Source organism: Camelus ferus, chromosome 9 (genome assembly GCF_009834535.1).
Source record: "Camelus ferus isolate YT-003-E chromosome 9, BCGSAC_Cfer_1.0, whole genome shotgun sequence".
Classification (NCBI taxonomy): domain Eukaryota; kingdom Metazoa; phylum Chordata; class Mammalia; order Artiodactyla; family Camelidae; genus Camelus; species Camelus ferus.
In genome coordinates, this window is record NC_045704.1 from 36638590 (window position 1) to 36653184 (window position 14595).

The 14595-nt window shown below is 58.2% G+C and overlaps 1 protein-coding gene across 6 annotated transcripts in view; it reads right to left on the reverse strand.

Annotated features, from left to right (window-relative positions):
• Positions 1 to 208: 208 nt before the first annotated feature.
• The window catches only part of KIFC3 (kinesin family member C3), a 34848-nt gene continuing 20461 nt past the window's right edge, over positions 209 to 14595 (reverse strand). For 5 of the 6 annotated variants that reach the window (XM_032486416.1, XM_032486417.1, XM_032486414.1 and 2 more), the window contains 16 exons: positions 11750 to 11815; positions 11044 to 11187; positions 10671 to 10910; positions 9999 to 10172; positions 9412 to 9559; positions 9199 to 9329; positions 7955 to 8066; positions 6502 to 6683; positions 6064 to 6168; positions 4085 to 4215; positions 3377 to 3500; positions 3008 to 3137; positions 2690 to 2919; positions 2188 to 2322; positions 1628 to 1736; positions 209 to 813 (listed from right to left, as the gene is read on the reverse strand). In XM_032486416.1, coding sequence (XP_032342307.1) covers positions 788 to 813; positions 1628 to 1736; positions 2188 to 2322; positions 2690 to 2919; positions 3008 to 3137; positions 3377 to 3500; positions 4085 to 4215; positions 6064 to 6168; positions 6502 to 6683; positions 7955 to 8066; positions 9199 to 9329; positions 9412 to 9559; positions 9999 to 10172; positions 10671 to 10910; positions 11044 to 11187; positions 11750 to 11815 — 2187 coding nt within the window. In that variant the 3' untranslated portion in view covers positions 209 to 787. Of the gene's footprint in view, positions 814 to 1027; positions 1057 to 1627; positions 1737 to 2187; positions 2323 to 2689; positions 2920 to 3007; positions 3138 to 3376; positions 3501 to 4084; positions 4216 to 6063; positions 6169 to 6501; positions 6684 to 7954; positions 8067 to 9198; positions 9330 to 9411; positions 9560 to 9998; positions 10173 to 10670; positions 10911 to 11043; positions 11188 to 11749; positions 11816 to 14595 lie in introns of all 6 variants that reach the window. The other variant, XM_032486415.1, reaches the window with a different exon arrangement.

A 14595-nucleotide genomic window follows, 5' to 3' on the forward strand; every position in this document is an offset into this window, starting at 1 on the left:
TTCTGGTCACAGGGGGAAGGGGGGAGGGGGAGGGGAAGACAGGACAGGATCCTTCCCGGACTGGAATTTTCAATTTTTGGTCAGTCAAGCAAGGTAAGGCAGGTCAACCACACTGAGTGATACTGTTCATGACAAATGATGTAGGTGCCCAGCCAGCAGTGGGTTCCTTCACCCCACTACCCCAAGTCAAGACCAACTCTTTCAGACATTTGTGTAAAAAGGTTATTTTAATAAGTAAAAATGGCTAAGCTTCCAAAAGTTCTTAAATAGGATTTCAGAGGGAGGAAAACATCGAGGCCAGCGAGTAAGGAGACAGCCTGGTGCCAGGCAGATGAAGGGAAGCAGCAAAGTCCCTGCCCACTGGCCTCCTGCCATAAATACAGCCCAGCCCTTGGCGGGAAGGGCCGCGCTCCTATGTACACCTGGGAACACTATGTACACACCCCGAGGGATGCGCTACTCCCTGGGAGCCGGAGGAGAGTGGTTCCTGTGCCTGCCGGGGACTCCCCAGCCCACCCACAAGGGAGGCCTCCCACACACCCGCCCTTGCCATGAGGGCCCACTCTGATGGCGCAGGCCTGCCCTTCCAGCCCCTGCCATTTGTGCCCAGAACCACAGCCGAGAGACACCTTTTCCTTCTGAACATGTTTCTCATCTCTGAAGGCAGACAGGGCAAAAGAGGAGCCTCTTCTCTGGCCTCTGCCTCCTGGGCTCCAGGCGCTGCAGCAGGAGCAGGCCTGCCAGGCGTCAGGACCCTGTCTTTGGTCTGGCAGGGTGGATCTCTCCATCACACAGGCAACGGCCTCGTCTTCCCTGCGGGAGAGGGAGGGGAGGGGAGGGGTTCGTCAGTACCAGGATTGTCAGCCTCTGTCCCAGAGCAGGAGGGAGGCGGGCAGAAGCACATAGGCAGCAGGCAGCAAACGACAGACTCAGCCCTGAGCAGCCAGGTCCCGGCACAGCCCTGCAACCCAAGGCGGCCAGGCAGGCAGGAGGGCGGGCAGCCCTGGGCTGCTGGCCCCACACTCACCTGGAGACTCTACAGCCCCAGCCATCAGGCTGAAATCAAAGCAACAGGCAACTCACTGGTGGGCTCGTCTTGGGCCAGGACCCTGCTGCCCCCTCTCCCTCTGAACTCAGAACATTTTCCAGACCCTCCTGTGAGTAGGCCAAGCTGGGGCTGGAGCCCTGTATTCTAGCCCTGTGGCCTGGCTCACTCATCTGGGACAGGTGAACCCTGTCCTTTCCAGCCCCAGGAGCTGAGGCCTGCTTTGGAGGGTGTGTACGGCATGAGCCCAGCCAGCCCAGCCTCAGAGAATCGGAGAATTGTGTCCTGGGCCTCAAGTCAGCAACACTGCTGTGGGCATAGAGGGCTGGGCCCCTCCTCACACTACCCCATCTCCAAGGGGGTCTTCAATTTCCTGTCTATAAAATGGATGCAGCACCATCTGCCCTACTTCCCAGGGCCAGGGAAGGTTGTGAGATTGTGCAACAGGTTCTGGGGAAGTTTCATAAACTTTTTAAAAAAAGGGAAAAAAAGAAAAAGCCTATTCAGATAAGGGCAGCCCAGTAGCTGTGATTGGGCTGTGGGGGAGGCTACGCCACCCTGGCCCCCTCCCCAAAGACTCACCCGAGGGCTGCAGCTTCCTCCTGATGGAGCCTGGGCGGCTAGTGGTCCCGGAGCCCGGGGCGGAGTGGGCTCGAGCTGAGGGCTGTGGGGTCTGACAAGCCGGCTCCCACTGTGGGCAGAGAAGGGTGGGTGGGTGGGGCTACCCTGGGTCTGCCCCGCCCTCCGCCCCAAGTATTTCCCCTCCCCAGCCACCTGAAACTGTTCTCTCATCTGCAAGATAGGCATGATGATACAATAACCGTGGGGTGGGGGGAATTGTGAGATAATTTATATAAAGTAAACAAGTTAATCCTGAGCACCTGTGTGCCAGCCTGCACCCCCCCCCCCCCGCCCCACATCCCACCCACAACCCACCTCCATCTAGCCGATGACCCGCACAGGTACCGCTGAGGCCAAGGGGAAACACCTTGACTGGTGGCTACTGGGTTTGGGCTCATGTTCTGGCTCCACTCCCTCTGGTATCTGCCCCTCCTCCACCACTCCAGGCTGTAGTCCCCTCCCAGCCCCCCGCTCCTGCTCACCCACCGCTGGCCCTGGCAGGCCTGTGGCGGTCCTCGTACCTCTAGATGCTCCTGGCTGGACCAGGACCCGAGCTCTGCCCTGCGGGATCCGGGGCCCAGCTCCACAGAGCGCACCCTCTCGGCAAACTTGAGGGAGTAGAGCGTCTCACTGGTATTCTTCTCCACAGGGGACACCTAGGGGACAGGAAAGTTCACTCCCTACCCAACTAGCTGGCTGCCCTCACAGAACTGGAAGGGGTACCAAAGCAAGCTCATGGCCAGGGGACTCTAGAAGGCTATCTGGAGAAGACTGAGGGAGGGCAACCAAGGTGACAGAAATGGAGGAACCTGCAAGCACACGGGGTGCACGTGGCTAGATCTGACAGGGAGGTTGGGGGGTACACATGTCACTAACTTTGGAGCTGATGACAAGGGGCCCTTTCCTGCACAGCCTAGGTGGGGGTACTTGGGCAGCAGGGGAAGGAGGGGGTCCCTGCTCTTAGACCTGGTTGAGCCCCTACATGTTGATGGCCACCCCACCCGGCCCACCTGAGGCCCTCACCTGCACCACCATGAGGGTCTTGCTGTCCCCACTGAGTGAGTCCTGCAGCAGGTAGGTGAGCTTGGAGTTGCGGAAGGGCACGTGGCCCTGGCGGGAGCGCAGAGCAGCAATGACATCCCCCAGGGCCGACAGCGACTTGTTGATGTGCTGCGCCTCCCGCAGGCGGCTGCCCTCCGCCCCCGACTTGCCCACGCGCTCTGATCCGGCCAAGTCCACCAGGTTCAGCTTCCCTGCAGGGAGGGCACTGGGCAGGTCAAGGCCACCCTAGGAGAGGGGGGCGGGGGTGCTCAGGCCGGGCAGCCTGTGGACCTCACTCACCAGTGGTTCGGAGGCCCGTGCTGCAGTCCACGCCCCGCACTGTCACGATGAGCAGGGCGTGCGATCGTGAGCTGTGCTCGTTCAGGTTGGTGAACTCCGTGGTACGGTTGGTGTGGCCAAACTCGAACACCTGGGGCCAAGGGGCAGGGAGGGCAGAGGCATAGGGTTTGGAATGGGGTCTTTGGAATCACTTGTCTGGAGAACCCCTGTGAGGGGCATCACCTGCCCCATAGAGGGGAGGAAACAGGCTCAGAGAGGCCTGGGAACCTGGCAGAGCCTGTACCCCCTATTCTGTCCTTCTCTGAAGCAGCTCTGCTGTGGGCGGGGCCTCCCATCATTTCCCCGCCCCCGGCCCACCCAGCCCCACACCTTGTTGATGTCCTCCACACTCTGCACCTGGAACTCAGTCAGCCCTGGCACATACAGCTGCCCGCTGCCATCTGGGCACAGCCGGATCTCCAGTTTCTCCTGGGGCTCCTGCCCCAGCAGGTCCCTGAGGGTAGGAAGGACGGTCACTCCCTCCTCCTAGCTTGCCTTCGGCCCGCACTGCACCTGCCCCCAACCTGGAATGTTCCCCCAACCATCACACCTCAAGAAGCCTTCTTGGACCAGGCTAAGCCCCTCCTCCTCCCCCACTCCCCCACCCCCTCCCCTGCACTCAGGCTCATGAAGGGCAGAGAGGCAATGCTGCTCAAAAGTCCTGTGGTGATGCTACTCCTGCCCCACGATGCACTACCCTCTGTAGGCAGGTGCCCCCAAGACCCCAGTCTCACTTTTCACTACCTGGTGCAGCCTGCAGGTAGGGTGAGGACATCTCAAGGGGAAAAGGGGCGCCTCAGTTTGGGTATCCCAGGTGGACTCAGAGAGCCCTCTCTCTCCTGCCTGTTAGTGGAGGGGAGGGGCCTGGGACCAGTGGAGCCCCTGGGCTCAGTCAGGACGTTCTGCCCTGCCTCCCTTCTTCCCATCTCATGTGGTTCCATGCAGCCCTAAGGACTAAAAGCTGCCCAGGAAGTCTCATGCCACGGCCTCCCACCTGAGGGCCACCACCTGAGGACCTCCCACCTGAGGGCCCCTCACCTGAGAACCTCGTTGTAGATCTCGGCCGCGCTGACGGTGATGGTGTACTCCCAGTCTGATGCCTTCTCCTGCACCTCGGAGAAGAGCAGTTGCAAGGCCCGCTGGTTGATGCCTGGGTTCTCAGTGGTCCCCTGGGGACAGAATCAAGGCTCCAGTGAGCCAGGCCTCTCCCTACCACGAGGACTGACCCATGCAAATGCTCACATTGTGTCTGTGGTCCCCACCTGGTCTGGCTACCCCTCGAAGGCCAGTCTCCCTGACTGAAGCTCTCACCTGCATGCTGGTCTGCCCTCGCAAACGCCATCAGCAACAAGCAGCTTCACCTCCTTGGGCTTCATTTTCCCCTTTAAAATGGCCCCACCTGCCAGGATTGGGCCTGGGACTCGAAGCGTCTGGCCCGGCTGGCACACAGAGGCTGCTGATACACACCTGGCCTTAGTGGGCCACCTGGGAGGGGCACCGGGGATGTATGATTTCCCTGCCACTGCCTAACGGGGCTCGATGTCAGGTAGGCCATGAGCCAGGCTCCGTGGGTGGGGCAGGGGAGGCACAGGCAGAGTGGGCAAGCGACCCGGGGCTAGATGGGCTGGCTGGCCTTTCTAGAAAGAAATCTGGAATCCTCACCTGGGCCTCACTTTTGATGGCACCTCCCCACCTCACCCTCTTCTGCTTTCTGCCACTGGGGCCTCCTTGCCAGGCCTCAGTTTCCCCAGCATGCTCCAGGCTAATAGCTTTGGCTCTGCTGTTCCCCCTGCCTGGAGTGTTTATCCCTCCTCTCTGTGACTGCCTTAGGTGTCTGCACTAATGTCACTTCCTCAGGAAGGCTTCCTCTCCCTGCAAACGCCCGATTCGTCCCTCACCGTTGCTTCCTCGTACTTGGCTGACTCTTTTCCCTAGAACCTGGCAGGACACTTCCTGATTTGCTGTGTGCACTGCCATCTCCCCGCTGGTGGGCTGGCCCCGTGGGGGCAGGCACTCTGAGCTCATGGCTGTGCCCCATGCCAGGCCTGGTGCCTTGTGTACATGGGGCCTCAGCAGGGATGTGTTGGAGGAAAGATGCCCCCGGTGGTCACTCAATTCTAAGCACCCAAGACAGCTGGGAGCCGAGGAAGTGCTGCACACACTCCCTCCTTCTTAACCCCCGTCTTGCTTGGCCTGCTTCCCACTAATCAGTCTCATCAATCCCAGAATTGAGGGAAAAGAAGGTCCAGATTGAGGAAGAAAGGACCACCATGGCAGCCTCCCCAAAAAGCGCCCAACAGTCTGGGCCAGTAGGACACCAGGACACCTGCCCCTCTCTCCTACCCGGGGATCTCACAGCATCCCCTCGAGAGCCAGGGAAATCCTAACAAACCAAAGACATGCCTGGGGCCAGCTTTCCATTTTGATCTACAGTCAAGTTTCTTCCTCCTCTCAACACCCCCACTCCATTCCCAGCCACACCCACAGAGAGCAGGTGGCACAGGCGGGGAGATGAGGCCTGATAAGAGCTGGGGGCCCATGACAGCCTTCACCAGCCCATCTCTCTTGCTCCCGGGGGATCTCCTTGAGAACCAAGACCCACCCTCATTCACCCTGACACCCACAGGGCCCAGCATGGGCAGCCACATAGCAGGAGCCCAGTAAATGTGTGTGGGTGAAATGAAAGCCAGTCCTGAGAGATGTCACAGTGATCTGCCCTGGACTCGGAGCCCAGGCCGAGACCCCTCTGAGGCCAGAGGTTATTGTCGGCACACCTTCCCCTCCTCTGTACCTACTGGGGCCATGCAGGTGTGCCTGAGCCAGGTGCCCCCTCTTCAGGCCTGGTGCCTGGGCTAACACAGGTAACTCTGAGATCTGCTTCGAGGTGGCTGTGAAGACCAGGTGAGGCACAACACGCCCCAAGCAGAACCTCGAGACCCATGAGGGAAGCCCCCATAATGGCAGCAAGAGGGTGGTCTTCACTCTCTGAACCCCTGCCCCATCCATTGGGTACCCACCTCCATCGTGTATGTCTTGCCAGCACCCGTCTGGCCATAGGCGAAGATGCAGACGTTGAAGCCGTCGATGCAGGAGGTGATCAGGGCCTGCACCTCCTGGAACACCTGCAGAGGGGCCGTGGGATGGAGGGTGCGGGGCTGCCAAGGCTGCTGGGATCAGGGGCCCCCACCAGCATCTCCCCCTGACCACTCCCCACCTTTGGCAACAATATAGCACATGTTATTGTGGGCAACAAGGTCACTATGGAGGAATTTGTGACTAATAAATCACTTACACTAGAAATCAGTGGGCAATCTCATTGCTCTGCTGTTCTGAAAGGAAGTTACTATCCAGCAGCACCTAAGAAAAGGGCCACCCAGCTCCGGAGCTCTGGAGCCCTTCCCCAGCTTCTCCCCTTCTCAAGGTGGGTCAGCAAATGAAGGCAGAGCCACACTCACATCCTGCTGTGAGGCCCGTGGGGAGAAGACCTTGTCCAGCTCAAAGGAGACAGGCTTTCCTTTGTGTAGTAAGTGAATGATGGAGTCATCGTCAGGATCAAAGGTCACAGCACTGGTCGACTCGGGCCCTTCCCCGTCCTCTTTGGTGACTGGCCGGACACGGGCAATCACCCGGATGTTCCCTGGATTGGATCAGGGAGGAGAGAAGGGTACAGGAGAGGTCAAGACCAGACTGCCTCCACACTGGTGTCCATAGCTGGCTAGTGGCTCAGGAGCCCTCTGCCTTCTAAGCAAGGCCTCCAGGACAAGGTGGTCCAAAAAGCTGTTATCAGTCACTCACACTATAGTATGAATTCACGTATCAAAATACTTTCTTGTTGAGCAAACCGGCTGAGGGTAGGAGCCTCATCTTGGGGACATGGAGGAAAAGTCAGTTGTGGGGCTCAGACATTGCACCCAGTTTGGGTGGGATACCATAACGGACAACTCTTTACACATCTGGACTTCAGTTTCCTCAGCTACACAAAGAGGGGCTTAGGTCCCAGTTAGCCATGGGGCTTGTTCTATCACTCTTAGAAGGGCACTGGCAATGCCAGGACAGGGCTTGGGAATCAGATGGGCAGACAGGACCAGGCAGAGGGTGCATGACTGGTAGCACATGGAATGCACACAGGCAACAGGGGAGATCCAGGGGTGTTTGGGGCACAGATCTGATCATGCCACCCCCTTGGCTTCATGCCATTAGGTGGGATCCCAGAGCTCCTAAAAGGAAAACTCTCCACCACAACCAGCATGGCCCTGCCTTCCCTCCCCCTGTCCACTCCAGCTCACAGTCCAGGTCTCAGTCCTAGCTTCCCCTCCTCCAGGAAGCCCCCCAATACTCCCAACTGTCAGATACCCAGAGGCTCACAGAGGCCCTCCCCAGCCCAGGTAAAGGGGCAGTGATGGGGTTCTCTGGGTGGATAATGATCACTTTCTGCTCCCCCAGCTGAAATGAGTACCGTGAGGGCAGGGATGGGTTATGTGGGGCCCACAGCCATATCCTCTCAGTGTCTGAACAGCACCCGGCACAGAGCAGGCACTCCCTAGACCTGTGTGCAGTGAATGGGTGGTGTCTCAAGCTTGACCAGGCTCTAAGTTACAAGTGGCATTCCAGCCACCCACCACCACTACTTCAATCCCCACCCCTCAGCCACCTGGTAGCCTGCCACGGGCATTGGGGCAGAGTTGGAGAGATCCCAGGTGGACCACTAGCCATGCAGTTTTGAGCAAATCCCCTGTGACTTCTCTGTGCCTTGGTTTCCTTATCTACAAAGATGGAATCACAGTCGCTCCTCAGTGACAGGGCACAGTTCCATGGAGTGCTGCTGGGGGCCGTGGGGAAGGGCAGATCACCTCCGAGGTAGGTCAGGGGCCCCTCTGCTGGGCACCCCCCAGCCCACCCAGCAGTCACCTTTCAGCCGCACCAGCTCATTGTGGCACTTCTTACGCAGCTGCAGCTCCCGGCGGTATTTGCGCAGCAGCTCCTGGTTGTTGCTGTTGACCTCCTCGATGGCCTGGCCGATCTGGTAGGGGACGCGCAGTGCCGTCAGGGGGTCAGCTCCATCAGCCTCGCTGGCCCAACTGCCTGTCCCCGACAGGCTGCTCACTGCCTCCCTCCCGCCTGGGCTGAGGACTCAACGTCAGATTTTCCCAATAACCCCTCTGGGTAGGTACTGAGACCAGGCCCATTTTACAGAGGAAGAAACTAAGCCCCAGAGAGGCTAAACCAATAGCTCAAGGTTGCTCTGCTGATGGGTAAATAGGACTCAGCCTTCACTCCAGAGCACCAGCACCTGGCTGACCACATGATTCAGCTGGACCCAAATCCCAGCTCTACCCTGAGGAGCTGGGAGACCAGAAGCAACTGGCTCTATGGCTTCCAGCCTTTTCTCATCTGTAAAATGGGTATAACAACATCGAACCTGTGGATCTATAGGAGCTGGTAGGTAAAAATGGCCAGGTTACATTTCATAAGGAAAAGAACAAGCTGCAGACCACTCGTACACCTGCTCCCCTCTGCTGGGTGAAAGGGAAGTGTGCATACATGTATGTATCCATCAGCAGTTTTCATCATGCTCAGAACACCCTTCAGGGGAAATACTGGGAGACCAGCTGCCTTCGAGGAGCAGGCTGGGTGGCAGAGAGAAGCCTCTCCTTTCCTTTCTGTGGAGTTTGTACTTTCAACATGTCTGTGTATTATTGACACAATTTTTTAAAGGAGAACTGTTTTCGATTCCCAAAATATATCAGTCTCTCTATCCTGCAGAGCTGTCATACAGATTCAAGGAGCCGACGGCTATAAACAGCTCGGCACGTAGGAGGCACTTAAGAGACATTGGCTATTCTCATACTGTGCAAGTACAGCTTGAAAAAGTTGAATTAAACCTAACAGATGTAAGAATATATGTAGCATGTTTGAGATATAAAGCTCTGCCCAGCATGTACTGGACATAAAGCTGTATGTAACTTGTTTGGCTTTAAGAGTCATAACAAGACAGATGCCCAAATTACCTTCCCCCGACCAGACAGTTTTTCAAGCAGGGTCTGGGGACGGCAGTGTGTGTGGGAGGGGCGCTGCCGTCGGGGGAGCTCTGGCTGAGTGTTTGCAGGGAGCGCTGGGCAGGCGCCGCAGCTGCCTGTGCGGCCCGTGCTCACCTCGGCCTTGACGCTCCTGAGCGCCTCCTGTAGCAGCAGAGGGAAGCCGCGCACCTGGCGCTTCAGCCCGTTGTAGTCATTGGTCAGGGTCCGCAGGGCGGGCTGCAGTGTCAGCAGGTTGGTCCGGACGCCTGCAGGGACACCAGGGGTGTGAGGCAGACCGGGTGAAGGGCTGCCTCACGGGGCAGGCTAAGGCCCAGGCTGCCAGCTCACCTGCCAGGTTCTCGTGCACGGCCTTCATCTCCACCTGGGCTCTGGCAAAGGCCTCCTCGATGGCCCGGTTCTTGTCCTCCTCCAGGGACTGCATCTCCTCCAGCATCTGCCCATGTGCCCGCTCCAGCTCCGACTCGTACATGGCGATCTGGCAGCCAGGCCGGAAGCTCAGTGCCGCAGCCATGGGAGGGAAAGAAGCCCCACCCCTCACGCCTGGCACATGTGAACACCCACACCAGAGGGGAAGGGTTGCCATCTCTCCCTGAAAAGGCTGGGAGCTCCGTGCATCTACTACTGCCCAGCATTAGGCTGGCACCAACCTGGGTCCAGGCACATAACAGCTGCACAAGCCACGGGCCCCAAGAGAGCAGGGGAGAGCATTCATCATGATACTGACTAGAGCATCCTTCCAAGAGTGTGTGTGCTGGGCTCTGAGCAAAGGGCCTCTTGAGCCCCACTGGGAGCTGGGTTCTGTTGGAACCCAAGTGCTCAGCCGCTGCACCGAGCAAAGGCCGGCCTCTGGCGTTCGAACCCCACGCGCACATGCTCCCCTGATAGACACGCGCCCCCTCACTTGGCCCGCGCACCTGCGCCCGGAGCTGCACAGTCAGCTGGTGAGAGCTCTGCAGCTGCTGCTCCATCTCCTTCAGCACCTGCCTCTGCATGGCCACCTGCTCCTGCAGGTGCTGGTTCCGGGCCTGGGACTCACTGAGGGCCTGCTTGGTCTTGGATGACTCCACCTCCACCGTCTTGATGACGTACTGTGGGGGGAAGGACAGATGGGTACACCAAGGTGCGTAGGTGCCTTGACCTCACCCTGGGGTCCTGAGGGGACCCTTAGGAACATCCCACCAACAGCCTCCAGAATACTAGAGGAGCCATGAGGTCCCGGCTCTCCAGAGCGCTGTAAGGGCCTCCTGGAATCTTCTCATCTTAATGAGCCTGGCTGTGGCCAGAGACTGGGCACAGAACAGACAAGAAGGGCAAAGACAAGGGCAGAATCTAACAATGCATCACGTCCATGCCTGTCACACGGGCACCTCAAGCATCAGATGCTGGATACCTAGACATGCCTGGCCCTGTACAGCAAGAAGGGGAAGGGATAAGACTGAGTGCAGACCTGGAGGTACTCATGCCTACTTAGTCACCAAGACAAGCCCCTCCTATGTCTGGCCCATCCTGGGCTCCAGGGATCAGAGCTGAGGCACAGTCCAGGGGTGCACAGGGTCCTGCATGCGGCTTCCTGGCCCCAGGCTCACCTTGACGGGTGGTGACTGGGCCCGCAGGCTGGCAATAGTCTCGTGGCTATCGCGCAGGCGTCGGCTGAGCCGCTCCTCCTCCTGCGCCTTCTCGGCCAGGCAGTCCTTGAGCCGCAGCTCCACCTCGGCCAGCCGGTCAGTCTTCTGCTGCACCTCCAGATTCAGCTCTGACAGCATGCCTTTGTTCTCCGCCACCTCCAGCTGTAGCTGGGACAGCTTGTCACGGAGCTGGGCACTCTCCTGTAGAGGAGGCACGGGGGGCGGGACAGGTGTGAGGGAGGTAGATGGGGACTAGCAAGCAAGAGCCACTGGTAAGAACTGGGGTGACTGTTGGGAGTAGAGCCCCCTGGGACCACCCTGGTCCTGGGCTCACCTGGCTGTGCTCGCAGCCCGTGCAGGGGGCTGCTGGCTTGGCCCGCAGCTCCTGCAGCTCCGCCTCGCAGCGCCGCATCTCCTGCCTCAGTCGCTCATTCTCCACCATCAGCAGGTCCCGGTGCTTCTCCAAGTCGGTGCCTCCCTGCAGAGAGCCAGAGCCGAGTGGGGGCATGTGGTGAGGGCAGATCAGGGGAAAGACGGAGCAAGGAGGCAGAGACAGTGCAAGGGCCGGGGAGAGAGGAGAGGCTGTGGAAAAAGAGAGGAGAAAAGAGAAAGAAAGGCCAGTGATGGAGAAAAGACAGAAGGGGCTCCAGAGGAGATAAAGACAAAGATAAGACAGAGGAGAGGAAGAGACAGAGAAAGGTGGTGAAACAGGAACCGCTCCCGGCTGCATCCGCCCCTTTCATTCTATTTTCCTGAGTGTGAAAGTAACAAGGAAAGTAGTATTTATACACAGAGTTCACACTCCACTTTACATCAGCGAACAAGAATTAACCTCCCTCCCTTATGGGTCACATGGCCTCTGAGGGCACAGTGAGTGGTGACTGGTATCCAGGGAGTGTTTCTGGGATAGGATGCTGCCCCGCTTGGGTGGGACCTGAGGGCTTGGAGGAGATGGGGTGACACCCCTCACGTGGAAGTGTCGGTATGCACAGGGACGGGCCAGCCCCCCCACCCCCTCAGGATGGCACTGTCAAGCTCACCAGCTCCGATCGAAGGCGGCTCACTTCCTGGGCCTGGCTTATAAGCTTCTCCTTCAGGTTTTCTACCTGCCAACACAAAGCCGGGGCACAGTGAGCTTTGTTCCTCACCTCCAGCCCACTCCCCAAGCCTCTTGCCCAACCCCACAGCCCCAGCCCTCTCTTCAGGTGCCTGGTCCTGACAGCCCTCAGCACCCTCTCCCATCCCAGGACCCAGCCAGCCTGGGCTCTCAGGAAAGTCTGGGGAGCAAATGCAGCAGAGGTGGCCCTGGCGCCACCCAGGGTCCACGCCAGGTGCAGCACACCGGGAGACTCAGGAGGCTGACCCTCAGGACGCCTGCCTTGCACAGGCCCCTGCCCAGGCTGCACCTACTTTTGTATTTGCAATTGTGTATCTTTTTTTTTTCTTAAAAGGGCCCCCAAATTGTATAAACACCAGGCACTACGAGACCTGGATCGGTCCTCAATCAGCCCCTAGAATTTTCCACTTTGAGTGGTTCCTGGTGAGTCTGCCTGTGGAGACAGATCTACCAATGACCAGGGCACATTTGTGGCCTGTGTCCACCCTAGCTCCCAGTCTGCCTTCCCAAAGCGCCGTGGCCAGTGGAGGCTGTTAGAAAGAGAAGGGGTGTGCACCCCATCAGGAGACAAGAGTGACCTGGCTCGGCCAGAGGGCAGGGCAGGGAAACCAGCCCTGAGAGAGCAAGGTCCCCGCGGGCCGGGACCCTTATCCACATCAGCCCACCTCCAGGAATCTGCCTTCAGGAAATAACCCCAAATACAAAGATTTTGGCACCAGCATTCATCAGAGCAGGTTTGGGCTTTTTTTTTTTGCAGAACATTCTGTGATGACCACACCGCATGATGGAAAAGGTACGGTGAGAGTCAGACTCACTCCGTGGAGGATAAGGAGGTGCAATTTACACGAGCAGGCCACGAAACACTGGGCTCTTATTGCCTCACATCAGGGGACAAAGTCCACTGCCCACAGGGGCCGGCCAGGTCAGGTGGGTGAGGGGCAGTGCAGGGCTGGACGCCCTGCAGCCACCTGAAGGAGGCAGAGGACTGTAGCTGAGCAGAGACACAGGCCCAGTGTCACCAAATTTCTGATCTTTCAAGAGAGGCCAGACATTGGGATTTTCAGGGTGTGTGTGGACATCGCTGAGATGTCATCAGCAGTCTGGGGGCTCAGAGCCCACTGTCTCCTGGGGCTGGAGGAGGCAGCTGAACCACATATCAGACGCTGCCTCTTTGAGCAGTTGGGGCGGGGGCAGTGGGTCCACAGGCTGCATCTCGCCTCCAAGGGAAAGGCCAGTGACACCAGCGCTGCACACTTGTAGCTGGAGGGGCGGATTTCAAGACCCAAGACCCAGAGAGGGGCTGGGAGGCCCTACCTGGATGCCCAAGGCCTCCTGGTGGACAAGCAAGTGATTTGAGGGCTGCGACCGAGAAGGTCACTGTCACCTCCCCCACCCTTCCTGGTCCCTTCCTGGCAACGCGCTGGGCATGGACCAAGCCAGCAGTAAAGCCTGTGCCGCTCCTCTGCCCGCTCCAATCCCTCTTCTGTTAAGAGCCTGGTGCATGCAGGGCTCAGTTCCTTCACCCTAGAGGGCAGTGAGGGACGGTTTGAATAAGGCCAACTTTCATTCCTTAGTCATGAAATTGGGAATAACCTGAATGCCCAACATTAGGGGATGGTCAGTGAATTATAGTACATTCACTCATAGACTTAGTTTATCAGGAGTTTTAAATGACGTGGGGAAAGGCTCCTCAACATATAAAGTCAAAGAAAAATCCAAAAACAAAATTGAGTATGCAATACAAAAAGCAGAGGTCCTTGGACTGCAGAATTGTGTTTGACAAATTCTTTACACTTTGCAGGGTAAAGAATATGTATTCAAATAATATGTATTCCTCTTGCACTCTCCCCATCCTCATACAGGTGGATTCTACCTCCTTTCGAAAAGCTGCTGGCCCCCCATCTCCCTTCCCTCCCTCAGAAATCACCCCAGGGAGATTCACTTGCACTGAGCTGGTTCCCCACACAGGCTGCCTCCTCAGCATCGGGCCAGGTGTGCTCTGACCTCTTCTGTCCCCAGCACCACTGACACTCAGACCTCGATGCAGTGAAAGAGGGGTCTTCCAGTGTTTACATGGGGGTCAGGATGCCTGCCTGCCGCCTGCCTGCAGTCCAGTTCCTGTTCTCTTCTTACATCACAATTGGAACTCTAGGTGTTCCTAGCCTCTGTCTGCAACCTCTGAGGGGCGTCCCCAAAGGAGGTGGCTGCCAAGTGGGGTGGGCTGAGGGTGGTGCTAGGGGATGAGGAAGAGGCTGCAAAAGACCCTTTTTGTCAGAGGTGTCCGACACTCAGTCATCTCTGGCTTGTCTCAGGTAGTGGGGGGACACAGCCCACCAATGCTGCAGGGGGGCTTGTCAGGCACAAACCACCCGACGGTGCACGGTGACTGCGCCCTGGCCGGCTAGCTCCCTTTGGGGCTGGGAAATAAGAACACGTGCTGCCCAGGGGTGGGACCCTTGCCCTCCACCCAGAGGGATCGCTTTGGGAGGGCCAGGGGTCGGGGGGGTGGGGGGGAAGACGGCAGTTAGTCTCAGCCTGGAAGGGGGAACAGGTGGGAAAACAGTGGGCAAAGAGACAGAGAGAGAACCGCAGCTGGGAGGCGGGCTCGGAAGGGTGAAGCTGACCAGAGAGCAGCGCCTTCTGCGGGAGGAAGGCACCTCTTTCACCCTCCCGGCACAGCTCTGAGTCAGCCCTGGTACTTGCATCTGTATGCAAAGAGGGGACGTACCTTCTCCATCAGCTCAGAAGGTGACCAGCACACAGCAAACA